The following is a 14,282-nucleotide window of genomic DNA, read 5'->3' as shown; positions in this document are numbered from 1 at the left end:
GAGCTTAAGAGTGGTCTTGCCTAGTGCATCCTAACAGCTATGCTGTTCACAGCCTTGCTGCTTCATGATTGAGCTGTAACACCATTGAGCTGTTCCACAGCCGTGATGTTCCACAGCACTGAACAAAGTTTCCTTCTTCACTGCACTCCAAATTGGGTCCTGTTGGTGATGAATTGGCAGAACCATGGTGATAAAAGCAGACTGTGTTGATACCTGAAGCATGGCAGAAAAGGGGGTGCAGTGAGGAAAGGCAGACTGAGAAGGAGTAGGAAGGAACTTGTGGGGATATTGGCATGTTCTATTTGTTGATCTGGATGGTGGCTACACAGGGGTAGACACACAGAAAAATTAAGGTTGTTGAACACCGGAGCTTTGGAAATTTTAGTGTATGCAAGCGATACTTAAAGTAGGTGCTCTGAACACACAGCCGCACCCACACACCTCCCCAGGAGGCTCATACCCAGCTGTGGCCACCGCCTTGCCCACTTTGCCTTCAGCCCACTCCCTGCAGTACCTTTCCGGAAAGCGCTTGGCCTGCCCCTCCCAGCAGGTTCCGCACAGCTGGATGGGCGTTTCCCGCCTGGGCAGGGGACGTGTGAGCCCCGCCCTCCACACCGCCCCCGGACCGCTCACTCGCGCGCAGGCCCCGCCCCCGGCCCCGCCCCGCCTCCGCCCCGCCTTATCTGGCCCCTCGGTCCCCGGGCCGGGGAGGCGGCCGGCTGGCAGGGCCGCGCGATGTCGCACGGCGCTGGGCTCGTCCGCACCACGTGCAGCAGCGGCAGCACGTTCGGACCCAGGGCTGGCGGGGGACAGCAGGGCGCGAGCCCTTCGGAGGGTCTGCTGGACCCAGTCTACCCCCGCACCCATGGGGCCCTGCTGAAAGTGGCGCAGATGGTAAGAGAGGCGGGGCCGCAAGGCCGGGGTCACACAGAGTGGCCCAGGAAGGAAGGGATCCGGGCCCGGGAGGGGGCGCGCCAGGCGGAACCCGCCGGAGCATCGCGCCGCGGACGGGGTTCGGCGGCGCCAAAGTTAAGTTGGAGGAAGTTTTCTTCCCCGAAAGTTGGCTGTGCAGCCCCCGCCGACTCGGAACTCAGCCGCTCTCCCAGGCCCTTGCCCCGGAGGACCCATCTCCGCGGTCCCAAGCTCTTCCAGCCACCCTTCTGCGTAGCCTCGCCCGTCTCCGGATAGAAACCGCGGGCAGAAGTTCCTTTAGGTCTTCCTCTTCTCTGGGCCTCGCCACTTCGAACCCGAGCGGCAGGGGCGGAAGAGTCGCCCAGGCCGCGGCGCTGAGGCAGCGAAACCCGACCTCCTCCCCTGCCCGGCCTCCTCTTTCCTCCGAACCCAGCGCGCAGGGCTCCCGGCTCTGCGCGCACTTGCGTCCCTGGAAGGGAGTGCAGAGGTCTCGTTCCAGAGTAGGGGATAAGAACTGGGACCCCGGGGCAGCCGTCCTGGGTCCCCGCCCTCTCAAGTTCAAAGGGGTGCCCAGGTCTCAGGGGACCGTGGAAGGCAGAGGATCAGTGAGGAAAGCCTGTTTTGGGGAATCCGTACTTTTGGGGGGAAGGTGGAGTCGCCCGAATGGGGGTCACCTGTGGAGCCGAGCAGGATATGCAGGTCTGGGCTGAGTGGGACAGCGCAGGGGGTCTTCCACGAGGGCAGATGTTCCCCGGCCTGTTCTCTTGTTCCCCACTCTTTTCTCCCTTCCATATTTTTCTTTAAAAAGTTTTTCATCTTAAACACCTTTCCCGTTGGCTGTGTTTTGAAGCTGGGTTGGACTGTTGGTGGCTCTCCACTCATTGTGATGCTTGCAGTGAGAATGGCGAAGGGGGAAGTGACCGTTTTGAAGCGGGATGTGGAGAAAAGAATGTGGGGGTAGGAACAAGGTCACAGCCCCAGAAGCTGGGCCTGCCGAGGGGGACCAGCCCCAGGGGGCTGGGCACAAGGTGGGAGCTGCCCACGCATGCTTAACACCATCATTCCGGTGTGTGTAGAGGGGAGGGGGCTCTCATTTCCTGCTTGGGCCAGATCTGAAGGAAGGGGACTGAGTGCCCTTTTCTCAAAGAATGGCGTCTAGATGGACCAAAAATTAGTAAGTATAGGAATGTTAGTTACTGCTGAAAGAAAGAGAAATTGTACTGAGCAATGTTGATTTTGAGCAAGGCATTTTTTTTGTTCCGATTAAGAGAGATCTGATCAGCCAAAAAGAGGGGACCAGTTGACCTCCCATCCTTGAAAGATGGGTGGGGTGGTACAGTTGTACCTGAGCACTGGAAGACGTACCTGGGCCGGATGATGGTGGACAAAGATGGTGATCAGAAGCCTCTGTCTTGGTCTGTGAGTTTGATGGACAAAGGCAGTGGGATGAGAAGGCTCCGTGTTGGTCTATGTGTGTGGTGGACAAAAACTGGAGGAGAGAAACCTCCATTTCATTTTAAGCTCCTCAATTAGCTCCAGCCTGTGGCCGTTGTGCTGGGTTGCCAGTGACACTGGTGGAGCCTGTGCCAAAGAAGAGAATAGGACTTGGAGAATTGCTCCTCTGTGTGCCCCTCACAAAACCATGCCCAGGGGATGGTCACACCTCCTTCCTTCCCTCCCTGGGGAACTCCCTGTGCCCACAGGCTGATTTGAACAGATGCCCCTGGGAGTGAAATGGCCCTTGCAGTGTGGTCCTATTACAACAGAGAGACTATTTAGGACTGTCTGCTTGGACCTCTTGTCTGACTCCTCCCCATTTTCTCCTCTTTTGTGGGCCACCAGCTGGGTGTTGGATGTTCACTTGTCTTCTTTGTGGGAAAACTCATAGCCACCTTCTAGCACTGGGGGAGGGCAGAGGCAGCCAGCACAACCCTTTGGGCACTCTGTGGGTCTCTCGTTTTGACCACTGATGTCTCACCTGTACGACCCTCTGTCCTAGACTTCCTCTACAGTGTTTTCATCATGGTCTGATCAATGGACCTATCGATATATGGCCTTATGACATCATTGGAAAGGCTCTTCCTTTGGAGAGCAGCTTCCTCTTTTTGCTTTGGGAATATCTAGTGGATACAGCCAATTTGGCAAACAGTCTGGCAGTTCGTTCCTCAGACTGAAATATAGAGTTGCCGTGTGACCCGACAATTCTGCTCCTAGCTGTATACTCAAGAGAAATGAAAACATGTCCACACAAACACTTGTACATGAAGGTTCACAGCAGCGTTATTCATAATAGCCAAAAGGTAGAAACAACCCAAATGTCTATAAACTGATGGGTGGATAAATAAAACGTGGTATATCCGTACAATGGAATATTACTCAGGAGAGCATGGAATGAACTACTGACACACGCCACAGCCCGCGTGAATCTGGAAGACATGACGCTAAATGAAAGAAGCCAGGCACAAAGGGCCGCATGCTGTGTGATCCCAGAGTAGGCAGATCTGTAGAGACAGAAAGGGAGTCCGTGGTTGCTGCAGGCTGGAGGGCTTGGGAGTAATGGGGAGTAGGTAGGGGGTTTCTTTCTGGGGTGATGAAAATGTTCTAAATTGATTGGGGTTGGTGGTTGCACAACTCTGTGAATATACTAAAAACCTCTGAACTACACACTCTAAGTGTGTGGACTGGATCCCAATAAAGCTGTTACAAAGAGATGGATCTAGGGAAGAGTTTGGGGCTGGGGAAGGGATACCCTGCGTGAAGCATCAGGTACGGTGCTACACTTCAGGAACCCCCCTTGGTGCCCCACCGTGCCCGCTAGTAGAGGAAGGAATGTCCTCCTGGAACCTCAGAGAGTCCCAGCAGAAGTGCCTGGTGTCCTGACATCGCCTGGGTGCCTGAGGGGCCTGAGACTGATGGAAGGCCGCGGGGTCTGGAGGGGTCTGGAGGCCCTTGCTTGTGTCCGTACCAGCTCTTCCCACCAGTCGGTTCCGTTATCCAGCATACATTTATGAGCGCCACGTTCACTTCCATTTCTGCAGAAATAGGTGGCTGTGGCAAAGCCCTTGCTCTCAAAAACTCTGAGTATGAGTTGGTCAGGTTGGGGGTGCCTCATTTATTTCTCAAGTGCTTTTGTTCGGTATGGTTCAGTTGGAGAAAAGTGATATGTTGGGGAGGGGGTAGGTGAAAATGAAAAAGATATAGCAAGACCTGAGCCAATATTTGAGCAACTCTTAACCTTCCCACCCCTAACACTTAGAAAGAGACTTTATCTCACTTATGGAATGTCCACTATCTTCTTAACTTGGTGTGAGGCATGCAGAATATGGCAGTGACCAAGACAGTCCCTTTCGGCCTGTGCAGGAAAAAACTGTGACATTTGCAGAAACACAGTATGCAAGGAGGTTGGGAATGTCTAGTTCCACAGGCAGCGAAGATGGAAACCTGAGTGTCTTCCAGAAGGTTCATTTATTTATTCAACAAATATTTGAGCACTTACTGCCTGCTAGGACACTGTGGATAGAACAGTAAACAAGACAGGTCAGCCCCTGCCCTCCTCCGCTTTAATAGGGTAAACATTAATCAACTAATTATAAATATATAATTACAAATTGGGATAAAGGCTATGAGCGAGAGCCGCTCAGTGCCATGGAGAAGTAGCTAGGGGGCCTGACCTGTCTGGGGGATCAGGAAGGACTTCTCGGAGGAAGAGATATTTGAAGGGCGAGGGAACAGCATTAGTAGGAGAGGGAAGAGCGCAGACATTAGCTCCGAGTCTGGAGGATGAATGGCTGCTGTGTTCGGAGTGGAGGGAACAAGGGCGGGAGAGGCTGCGTGGGCCTGGAGAGACTGGCAGGCACCAGACCACCCCTGGTCTGCCAGACCATGGTGAGGGTGTGATCCCTATTCTAAAAACATCAGGGAAGCATTATGTCAATATTTACCCACCACTGAAATGGGGGTCATTTTGGAACTTTGTTGAAATCTGTTTGGGGATTAGGATCATGTTAGGTATCCATTTAATTCATTTCAGGATAGTAATGAGGCCACAGCAAATGCTGAATGTCTGAGCGCTGTTTTGTCTGAAATCATACTGAAGGAGTGCAGCTAGGCTGGGTGGAACCTGAGGGGTGTGTGAGCCTGGGGAGGAGGCCCGTTCCCAGACGCAATTAGACTGTGGGTGATGTCAGCCTCTGGGCTAGCGGTAAATGGACCTGTGGGTGGAGACAACCCGGCATAACCCAGAACAGTCCGCCCTTCTCCGCTGTCTGGGTCTGTGGAGCAAGGGAGCACCAGTGTGGTTCCCAAAGGCAGTCTGCACGCCCCTGTCCCATTTCCTGGCAGCTGGAGAGCTAAGGGCAGCAGCCCCACCGCCAAGGTTCTTTGACTCCAACCCAGTCCTGACCCAAGAACAAGGGAATACTTTCCATCACTGGTCAAACAAATAAAAATACTAAAACAAAGTAAGTTCCAGACTTTATTCCTAATAACGAAAGTAACAACCTGTTCGTTGTAGAAACTTTGGGACACAAAGAAGAAGGAAGTAGACTCCGTCTCCACTGAGATTAATATTAAAGTAAAATTGTATACTCTTTCATAGTGGGCATATATACACACACACTATATATAGTGTGTATATATATTTCATAAATATACTATATGTAATTTGGGTGTTTTTTGATCTTTGGGTTTTTTCCCTATAGAATTGGGATACTATATATATTTTATAAAATGCTTTTTTTTTCTTAATATGTGATGAATATTTTCTCATGTCACTTAATATTTGCCTGCAGTTTGGTTGATTTTTTTAAAGATTTTATTTATATATTTTTAGAGAGAGGGGAAAGGAGGGAGAAAGAGAGGGAGAGAAACAGCAATCAGCTGTCTCTCTCACGCCCCCAACTGGGGACCTGGCCCGCAACCTTTTGATCTGTAGGCCGGTGTTCAATCCGCTGAGCCAGACTGGCCAGGGCCACAGTTTGGTTTTTAACAGTGTCGTAGCCAGTCATGGATGTAGCATGGTCGATGTGCCCAGCCCCCTCCCCTTATTTATTGTGGCTCAAGAAGTTTCCAGTTCTGCCGAGGCACAAACAAGGCTGTGGTGAACTTTCTTGCAGAGAAGTTCCTAGTGTGCAAATCCACAAGCACGTCCTCGGAATAAATGGCAGCGACCTTTCACAGAGAGAGAAATGAAGTGCTTCTTGCCCTTCTGAGCAGGTGGCATTAAACCACCGTCTAGACGTTTTAACATCCAGAAGTTAACGGGTGTCCCTTTATCATCCAGAAATTTCAAGGAGCCGAATGGGACAGCAATCATACTTTAAGCTGTCCTGGTATTTTTGGTGTCTGATGATTTGGAAAAGACAATGACATGGGTAGGCTAGAAAATCACACTGTGCTTTTAAATGCACGTGTTTTTAAGACATGGCAACAGCGTCTGCCTGCATTGGAAGAATGTATTTATACCACGCAGGTGCAAGACCTTATTTATTCAAGCTGCAGAGCATGTGGATCTCTCAAATCCTGGCAGGAATTCCTCTCCAGTGTACTCCAGATAACCACCTGCCCCAAGTTGGGGACCACTGCCCCGAGGAGATGGCCCTGAAGAAAACACCAGCTGAAGGGTCCACCAGGCTGCCCCAGGGAGGGCGGCGTGTAGGTGTGTCAGTGGTCCCGTGTATGTGGAGAGAGGCCCACGGGTTTGTCTGGCATTAGCATGGGTCCTGGAGACCCTCCAGGGCCACCCTAAATCTCACCTGGGGGGACTCGCCGTGTGGGTCAGTGTATTTATTTAAATTCCCGGGTCAGGGACACCGCCTCTCGGCTCCATTCTCCCAGCCTCTGGTCCCTGGCTGGTGGCGCTGCGCTTCCTGCTCAGCGCCGCTGGACCTCCATCTGTTTCCTCCCCCTGCCATCTGCCTGGCTGGGCCGGCCCAGGCACGCCGCCAGCCCAGCCCGTGACAGCCTCGCTCTGACCTGCCGCCCGCCACATGCTTTCTTTGTCACCAATTTGGCTCAGTGGTTCCCTCGCCCGCTGCTCACTCCCTGGCATTCCTCACTGGGGTCTTTAGCAACCCCTGGCACCGGAGGCCTGGCTCAGGGCCTAGCGCTGGCCGCTGGCTGCTCGGAGGGCTTGGGTCTTCCTGAGGGAAAGGAGGATGAATGGGACGGAATCTCTGGCCACCTGGCCCCAACCACTCCCGCAGGCAGAAACCGTTCACTGAGACGCTGCTCAGCCTCCCGCAGAGAAAGCGGTCCTCCGCCCCGCCCCGCCCCGCACCCCCCACCCCTTAGTTTGTGTTAAATAGAAGTGGCAGTGACATGACTCTTCCTTTCCCTGGGCAGCCACACTCATTTTTTTTTTTTTTAACTTTAGATAGATAGAAGGACAGATTGATAGAGAAAGAAAGTGAAGTCACCTTTGGAGTGGTTTATATACAGGGCCCGGCCCCCCCAAAAATGCCTCTTTTTTTATCACAAAATCATATGCATGTCATTCTGTAACATAACAATATCACTCTTGGGCACATCATATGACTTTTTAGGTGAAATATTCAAATTAAAACTATGAATCGTTACATCCATAGTCTTACCCTACCAATCACATTCAAGCAGGCGTTACTTCTGCCGGACCCTGTATATAGCCCACAGAAAGGATCGCTGTGAAACTCGAGAGCATCATCCTCATTTTTAAAGATGGAGAAAATAAAGTTCCTTCAGAAGGGGATGGCAAGGGGGAGAAAGGAGAAATAAATGCTTTTGGGTACAGAGTACATTGGAAGCAGAGGGAATTGTGAAGTATACTATGACTTCGGTGTATTTTTACTCACTTCTTCCTCTTAGGTTTTCTTTATTGCCCTCAGAAGGCAGCAGCAATGCTAATACTGTTTATGAAGAAGTAGTTTTTTTTCCTTTTTACTGTACCTCTCCAGTTACAAAAGTGGTACTTTAATATAATAGCATCTATGATTGAGCTAGGTGACAGCCACTCGGCTAGGTGTATCCCCTCATTTTATCCTCATGACAGGTAGATCTGTCATCATCCGCAGGTTACTGAGGTGCAGAAGGGCTAGGTAACTTGTCCAGAGACAAAAATAATAGTGAGGCCAGATTTTTAGATCAGGAAGGTTGAGTCCAGATCTTGAGCTCATCGAAGGACAGCTTGGGTCCTGCATCTTTTCCCATGTCGTTAAACCTTGTTTGACAGTGATGTTGTGATAACGGCAAAGAAGTCCATTATTTGGTTGTACCATAATTGACCCAGTTTGGCTCCTTGTTGGTGGGCACGTGGTAGCAGATCTAAAAGGAGGGGCTGTGAGGCGTGACAGTTTCAGGGGCTGGTGACAGTTTCCCCCAGAGGTGAGCTCGGCTGGAGCGGGGAAAACCCCTCACTGGGGTGTTGAACAGACAGCATGTGCAGTGGTTTACAAACCCTCAGGGCTGCTGGAAGATTTCAGAAAAAGCCATTGATACAGGGGTGGGCAAAAGTGGGTTTACAGTTAGTTGTTCATGTGGAAAATAATACAGTCATGAATAAATAATAATAATACAAGAATGAACTGTTTCACACATAGCTGTAAACTTAACTTCTGCCCGCCCCTGTATTACTATCCCTGGTTTTAAGTCACGCGCTCCTCCAGATAGGAGAACCAAGGTTTGAGTATCTGCTCTGCTGTCAGGCGATTTCCCACGCAGTGTCCCTTTGTTGAACCCTCCTAGAGACTCTGTGTGTTGTTCCCCTTTCTTGTGATTGAACAGAGGCTGAGAGGTTTTACGACTTGCCCAAGGTTCAAAATATCCCTTAAGTTCTGGAGCCAGCACCTGAACCCCAGTGTGGCCAAGGCCTAGCCTCTTCGCACTGGGGTGTGCCCTCTCTCCAGAAGGGCGAGCCCGCTGCGGCAGACACACCCGGGGTGACTCCCACTGAGTCCCAACCGTGTGTAATTCCATCCTCTTGAGTGCAGGTAGGGCCTGGGACTTGCTTCTAACCTACAGAGTATGACAAAGGTGATGGGATGTCATTCTCGTGCTCATGTCCTATGCCAAGGTGAGGGGATGTTGCAGATGCAATTAAGATCCCAAGAACCAAATCAGTTGGTTCTGAGTTCATCAAAAGGAGATCATCTCCAGGCCTTAAAAGACGGACTGGGTCCATCCCAAATGGAGAGATTCTCTGCCTGGCTGGGATAGAGCCTGGCAGAGGGCCACAGGCAAGTATCTAAGGGTGGTGTCTAGAGGCTGACAGCAGCCCCAGCTGGCAGCCAGTAAGACACTAGTGGACCTCAGTCCTACAGCTACAAGGAACTGAATTCCACCACAACCCCATGAGCTGTGGAGAGGGCCCCAATCCGCAGGTCTGCAGCCCGTGAGGCCCTGAGCGGAGGACTCCTGCCCGGGCCCCTAACCGAAGGGAACTGGGAGATGATAAATGTGTGCTGTTTCAGTGACTTAGCAGGAGGTGCTCCGTCTGCCCGTACAAGCCTGTGTGTCCTGCATCGGGTCTGCACCGCCATGGCTGCCCCTCAGTCAGGAAGCAGAGGGTGCAGTGGCCATTTTAATAATAATAATAAAAATAATAAAATTGAAATGTGGGCTATGGTCATAATCACTGAATTCCTGCGGAGTACATCTGTTGGTTGAGTTCTTGCTCTGGGCGTTGTGTTGAGTGCTTTCCATGCCAGAACTCATGCATCACTGCAGCGCCCCTGGGAGGTGCGGGTATTCCCACCTCACAGACGGGCAGACTGTGCGGGGCCTTCCCTGCAGCCACGAGGCTTGAAGAACTGCCTTCACCTCCCAGCTGCCCCTCCCTCTTCCATGGTCTCTTCCCAGAACGCTTCTAAAAAATGAAAACCTGGGTTTAAATAGTAACGAGGGTTGTACAGTTGTTAACATTTTACTTGCTGTTTTGAATAACTAATATTCAGATGATCGAGATTTCAAAAAGTCCCCCAACTCCCACTCTTCCTGTCTGGAGGCCACCAGTGATACCATCACTTTTAGACTCTTCAGGAGTTGTCGTTGTTGTTGTTGTGTGTGTGTGTGTGTGTGTGTGTGTGTGTGTGTGTTCTCTCACCATCTCTGGTGCAAGAACTCACTACTGTACCCACTGTTCTTTATTTTTATTGCCTGCCTTTCCATCTTGGAGATAATTCCGTAGCCACTAGAATGTTCTCATTCTCCTCATCTACTTGAATTTTAGAACTTTAGCCTTGTATTTTAGAAAATGGATTTACTACAGTAAATGCATTTGCCCAACCCCCTGTCGGCAGGCATCTTGGTTATTTCTCTCTCTCTTTTTTTTGTTTGTTTGTTCTCTTGTTGTCGAGGATACCCTTGTACATATCGTACATAGTTTTGTGTGTACAAGAGGAACAGAGGGAGAAATTCTTAAAAGGAGATTTCCTCGGCCAGATGTTGTCTGTTCTTGGTAATTTTTCCATCTGTCCAGTAACTCGGATTCTCAAATGGCACCCGTGACCCTTTCCCAGAGGGGGTCAGGCAACCGCTGGCATTGAGAGAGACTCTGCTTAGTGGTCACACAGTGGTCGGGGTCCCACTTAACTTTGAGGTGTTAAGAGCCTGCAAAGTCTTGGGAACAAGAAGACCTGCAGGACTAGCATTGTTCTTGGGATTTCCCAACGTCTATCACAGGGAGGCTTGAAGACAGCTTCCCTGGGGGCAGAGCTAGAGATGGGAATCCTTGTGCGACTGTTTTGTTGAGCGAGGGAGGGAAGCAGGCAAGGGCAGGGGCAGGAGCCAGACAAAGATGGATTTCAGAAGTCCAGCCTCACCCTGATTTTCCGGGGAGCCCTGGAAAGGGAGGTGCGGGTGAGGTACACCACAGATATTCTCGTGCTTTGAGACAGTGGAGTTGCTTTTGTACCCTTTATGGGCTATAGTCTCGGACTTCCGGGCCAGACGGCTGCAGCTGTCCAAGGGAAATCATTAGAAGGCTGCAGGTGGGAGGAGTCGGCGGCAGGTGCCCCCTGCCCCAGCTGGGGGAGGGGTGCACTGGCCTGGCCGAAGGGAGCCCACTGAGCAGGCAGCAGTGGATGGAATGCCTGCTCGTGTTCCCCAGGAGCCATCCGAATTGCTTCTCATCTGCCTGATCTCTGCTGAGGCTCTAAACCGATCCACTCTGGGGACACACCTGACTACAGCCTCCTCCCACCTGCAAAACCGGTTTATTGGAATTTTTGCCCAAGACCCCTGTGGGCCTGCCATGGCAGGCAGCTGCCTGACAGACCACACAGGAGTGGTTTTGTTTAATATGTTTATTGCTTTTAGAGAGCAAGTGGAAGGGGGAGAGAGAGACAGAGAGGGAGAAAAACATTAATGTACGAGAGAAGCATCAATTGGTTGCCTCCCACACCCACCCTGACTGGGGATCAAACCCACAACCTATGTAGGTGCCCTGACCAGGATTGGAACCTCCAACCTTTCGGTGTAAAGGATGATGCTGTCACCAACTGAGCCACACCGGCCATGGCCACACAGGACTTCTGATGTTACTGTTTGCTGTCCACTTAAAGCGTTGTTATTTTTTTCAACTCCTATTTGAAACGAGGGGAGAAGAAAACAAATCAGTGTTTACGGAGTGAAAAACAAAAGCAAGAGGGAGAAAAGTTATTCCTGTAACCTTTCGTGGGAGAATTACAAGCAGTGGCTTGCAGTCTAAATTTGACCGCATCTGTTTTAACTTCTTGGAAAGCCCTGACACCATGACCAGGGGAAAGTTTCCTGGAGCACAGGTGTTTGATTTCAGAGGCGGGGGCCTTATTGACACATGCTGTTGTGAGTGTCACTTGGTAAAAGAGACACGTCTGGCTCTTGTGTTGATGGTCTGACAAGGGTTCCTCGAGTGTCACTGTGTCTGAGCAGTGTGTCCTGCTTCCTGGCTGCCACTCTGGGCAGAAGAAACACTCTGCAGCATGACCTGCATCCCCTGGCCTGATGGGTGTCTCCTTGCCGACAGTAAGTCTGCTGTCACAGGTCGTGGTGACATCGAGCCTGTATGCATAGATGTGATTGTTACTTCAACATCTAGTTGTCTGGATTATCTGGATGGGCCTTACATCCAATGACAACAGTTTCTGTAAGTGACACACGGAGGCAGAGAAGGCGATGGGGATGTGCAGGTGTGGCAGAGACTGCAGTGGCACGGCGGTGGGCCCAGGATGCCAGGGCCGCCGCCGGAAGCTGTCAGAAGCAAGGTCTGGATTCTCCGTAGAGTCTCCAGAGAGAGTGCCGTCCTGCTGACACCTTGGTTGGAGCCAGGGCTACTGGTTTCGAACTTCTGGCCTCCATGACGGTGAAAGAATACATTTTTTATTTTCCCAAGCCTCCAAGTTTGTGATAATTGGTTACAGCCGCCAGAGAAAACCAATCCAGCCAAGTAAGGACTTTGCATGGTGGTCAGATTCTAAAAATCTTCAGCATAGTGGACAACAGACGTTGAGTGTTTTCTCCTGTTAGGAGGGCTTATTCATTTCCAGCAGAGAAGTTTCGGAGAGGTAATGGCCACCCTCTGCCATTGTGGTCAGCAATTACATCTCAAACTTCCTGATTTCAGCACATCGTTTCCCTTAATAGCTTATTCAAAGAGAAAGCAACACTGGAATTTCCAGTGGAAAAAAAGCAGAAATATAAAGACAGAGAAATACAAAAATTACAAGGAGAACATAGAAGACAGGGCAGAGGCAAAAGATAGAAAGTGCATTGCAAAGAAGCGTGCTTCTGGCCTTCTGCAGGCATCACATGAAGTCTCCCCAGTAGATTGCCAAATCTACCTGTAGATTGCCAAATCTTACAGCATCCTAGCTGTAGGGGTAAGAATCTTTAAGGGTAAGATATTGCAGCTCAAGAAATGTGTATTAAGGTGGTCAAGTTAGTCCTGCTTAATGTACTGCTTATTAAATATAGTTGCTATTTTTAAAATGTTTGTAGCAGTGCCCGATGATTTAAAACTTTATATACATACTTTTGTGGCTTTTTATTTATAAATCGTTCTAGATTTATAGAAATGTTGCAGGGACCATACGAAGAACTTCCCCTGTGCCTTTCCCCCAGGTTCTCTATTTGTAAACACTGCATTTGTTTAATCCTCCTCCTTTCTAAGTGTATTCTTTTTCCTCTGAAACACTTCGGTGTGCACTTCCTAGGAAGAAGGAGTTCTCTGACCTGTCCGCAGTGCAGTTCCCAAGCCAGGAAATTCACGACACCAGGGCTATTTAGTATCTGACCGACCGGAAGTATTCAGATGCCACCAGTGGACCCCCTCGTGTCCTTTTTCTGGCCTAGGATCCCATCCCAGGTCACACAATCAGTTGTCGTGTCTCTGTGACCTCTTTCAATCTGGAACAGCTTCTCTGTCTTTCTTGTCTTTCATGGCCTTGACCTTGGCGAAGAGTCCGGGACCGAGCAGCCCCAGCACTGGATGTTGAAGTTGGTTTGGAGGGCCCTTCTGATGCCCGCGTATTATAGGGATGATGGGGGCAAAAGCAAAAGGGAACACGTTTGGGTCACGGCTCCCCTCATCTCAGTTTGAGTGCGTTTTGTTTTCACAAAAGTCCCTTTTGCTGCCTTCCCATCTGAAGTTAGCTATCAGTTCAAGTTGAGACAATGGCTCAAAGTTATCGAGGTCTTACCCCCTACCAAGTCCTGTTCTAAGAACTTGACATGAATTACCTCATTGAATGCTCACAGCAGCCCTATCATGTAGGTACTACTATTTTTCTTTCTTTTTTTTTTTTTTTTGCCAAGCATCAGAATTCATGGTTATTGTGCAGTCAGGTCTTGCTGCACGAGGCCAACTTGGCGGTAGTTATATTTAGCTCTTCCCCCAAAGTGCATGCTTCCTCTTTCACCGTGTGGGCTGTTTCTGGTTGACCACTGTGCAGCCAGACAGTTCTTACAGCCTTGGTATTTTTTTTAAGATTTTATTTATTTATTTTTAGAGAGAGGAGAAGGGAGGGAGAGAAACTTCGATGTGAGAGAGAACCATGGATCCGTTGCCTCTCGCATGTGCCGCCACAAGGGACCAGGCCCACAACCCAGGCATGTTCCCAGGCCGGGAATCCAGCCAGCGACCTTTGTGCAGGAGTTGCCCCACCAACTGAGCCGCAGAGGGCAGCCTTTGTAATTTCGTGCGGCATGCAATTCGCACTCCTTTAAAAAAGGTCAACCCGGGTGAGGTGCTTGACTGACTTGGTCCTTCCTTAGAAGACACAATGACGTGTTGGGAGGAGCCGGCGAAGCGGTGGGGTGGAGGCCCCGCTGGGGAAGGGCCCCTCCGCCAGGTCCCGAATGTGCTACGGGGCCTGGGGCACATCATGTCAGGCCTGTGGGCTGGGCAGCAGGCAGTCTCTGGG

General features: G+C 50.6%; 1 protein-coding gene across 1 annotated transcript in view; it reads left to right on the top strand.

Moving 5' to 3' along the window:
* Positions 1-682: 682 nt before the first annotated feature.
* The window catches only part of CMTM7 (CKLF like MARVEL transmembrane domain containing 7), a 45,239-nt gene continuing 31,639 nt past the window's right edge, over positions 683-14,282 (top strand). The window contains exon 1 of the mRNA XM_045856994.1: positions 683-894. Within this exon, the coding sequence (XP_045712950.1) occupies positions 736-894 (159 nt within the window). The 5' untranslated portion in view covers positions 683-735. The remainder of the gene's footprint in view (positions 895-14,282) is intronic.

This window comes from Phyllostomus hastatus, unplaced genomic scaffold, assembly GCF_019186645.2.
Source record: "Phyllostomus hastatus isolate PE091 unplaced genomic scaffold, TTU_PhHast_1.1 phas_scaffold_129, whole genome shotgun sequence".
Taxonomy (NCBI): domain Eukaryota; kingdom Metazoa; phylum Chordata; class Mammalia; order Chiroptera; family Phyllostomidae; genus Phyllostomus; species Phyllostomus hastatus.
Note: the sequence above shows the minus strand (reverse complement) of the source record. Positions and strands in the feature narration are given on the sequence as shown.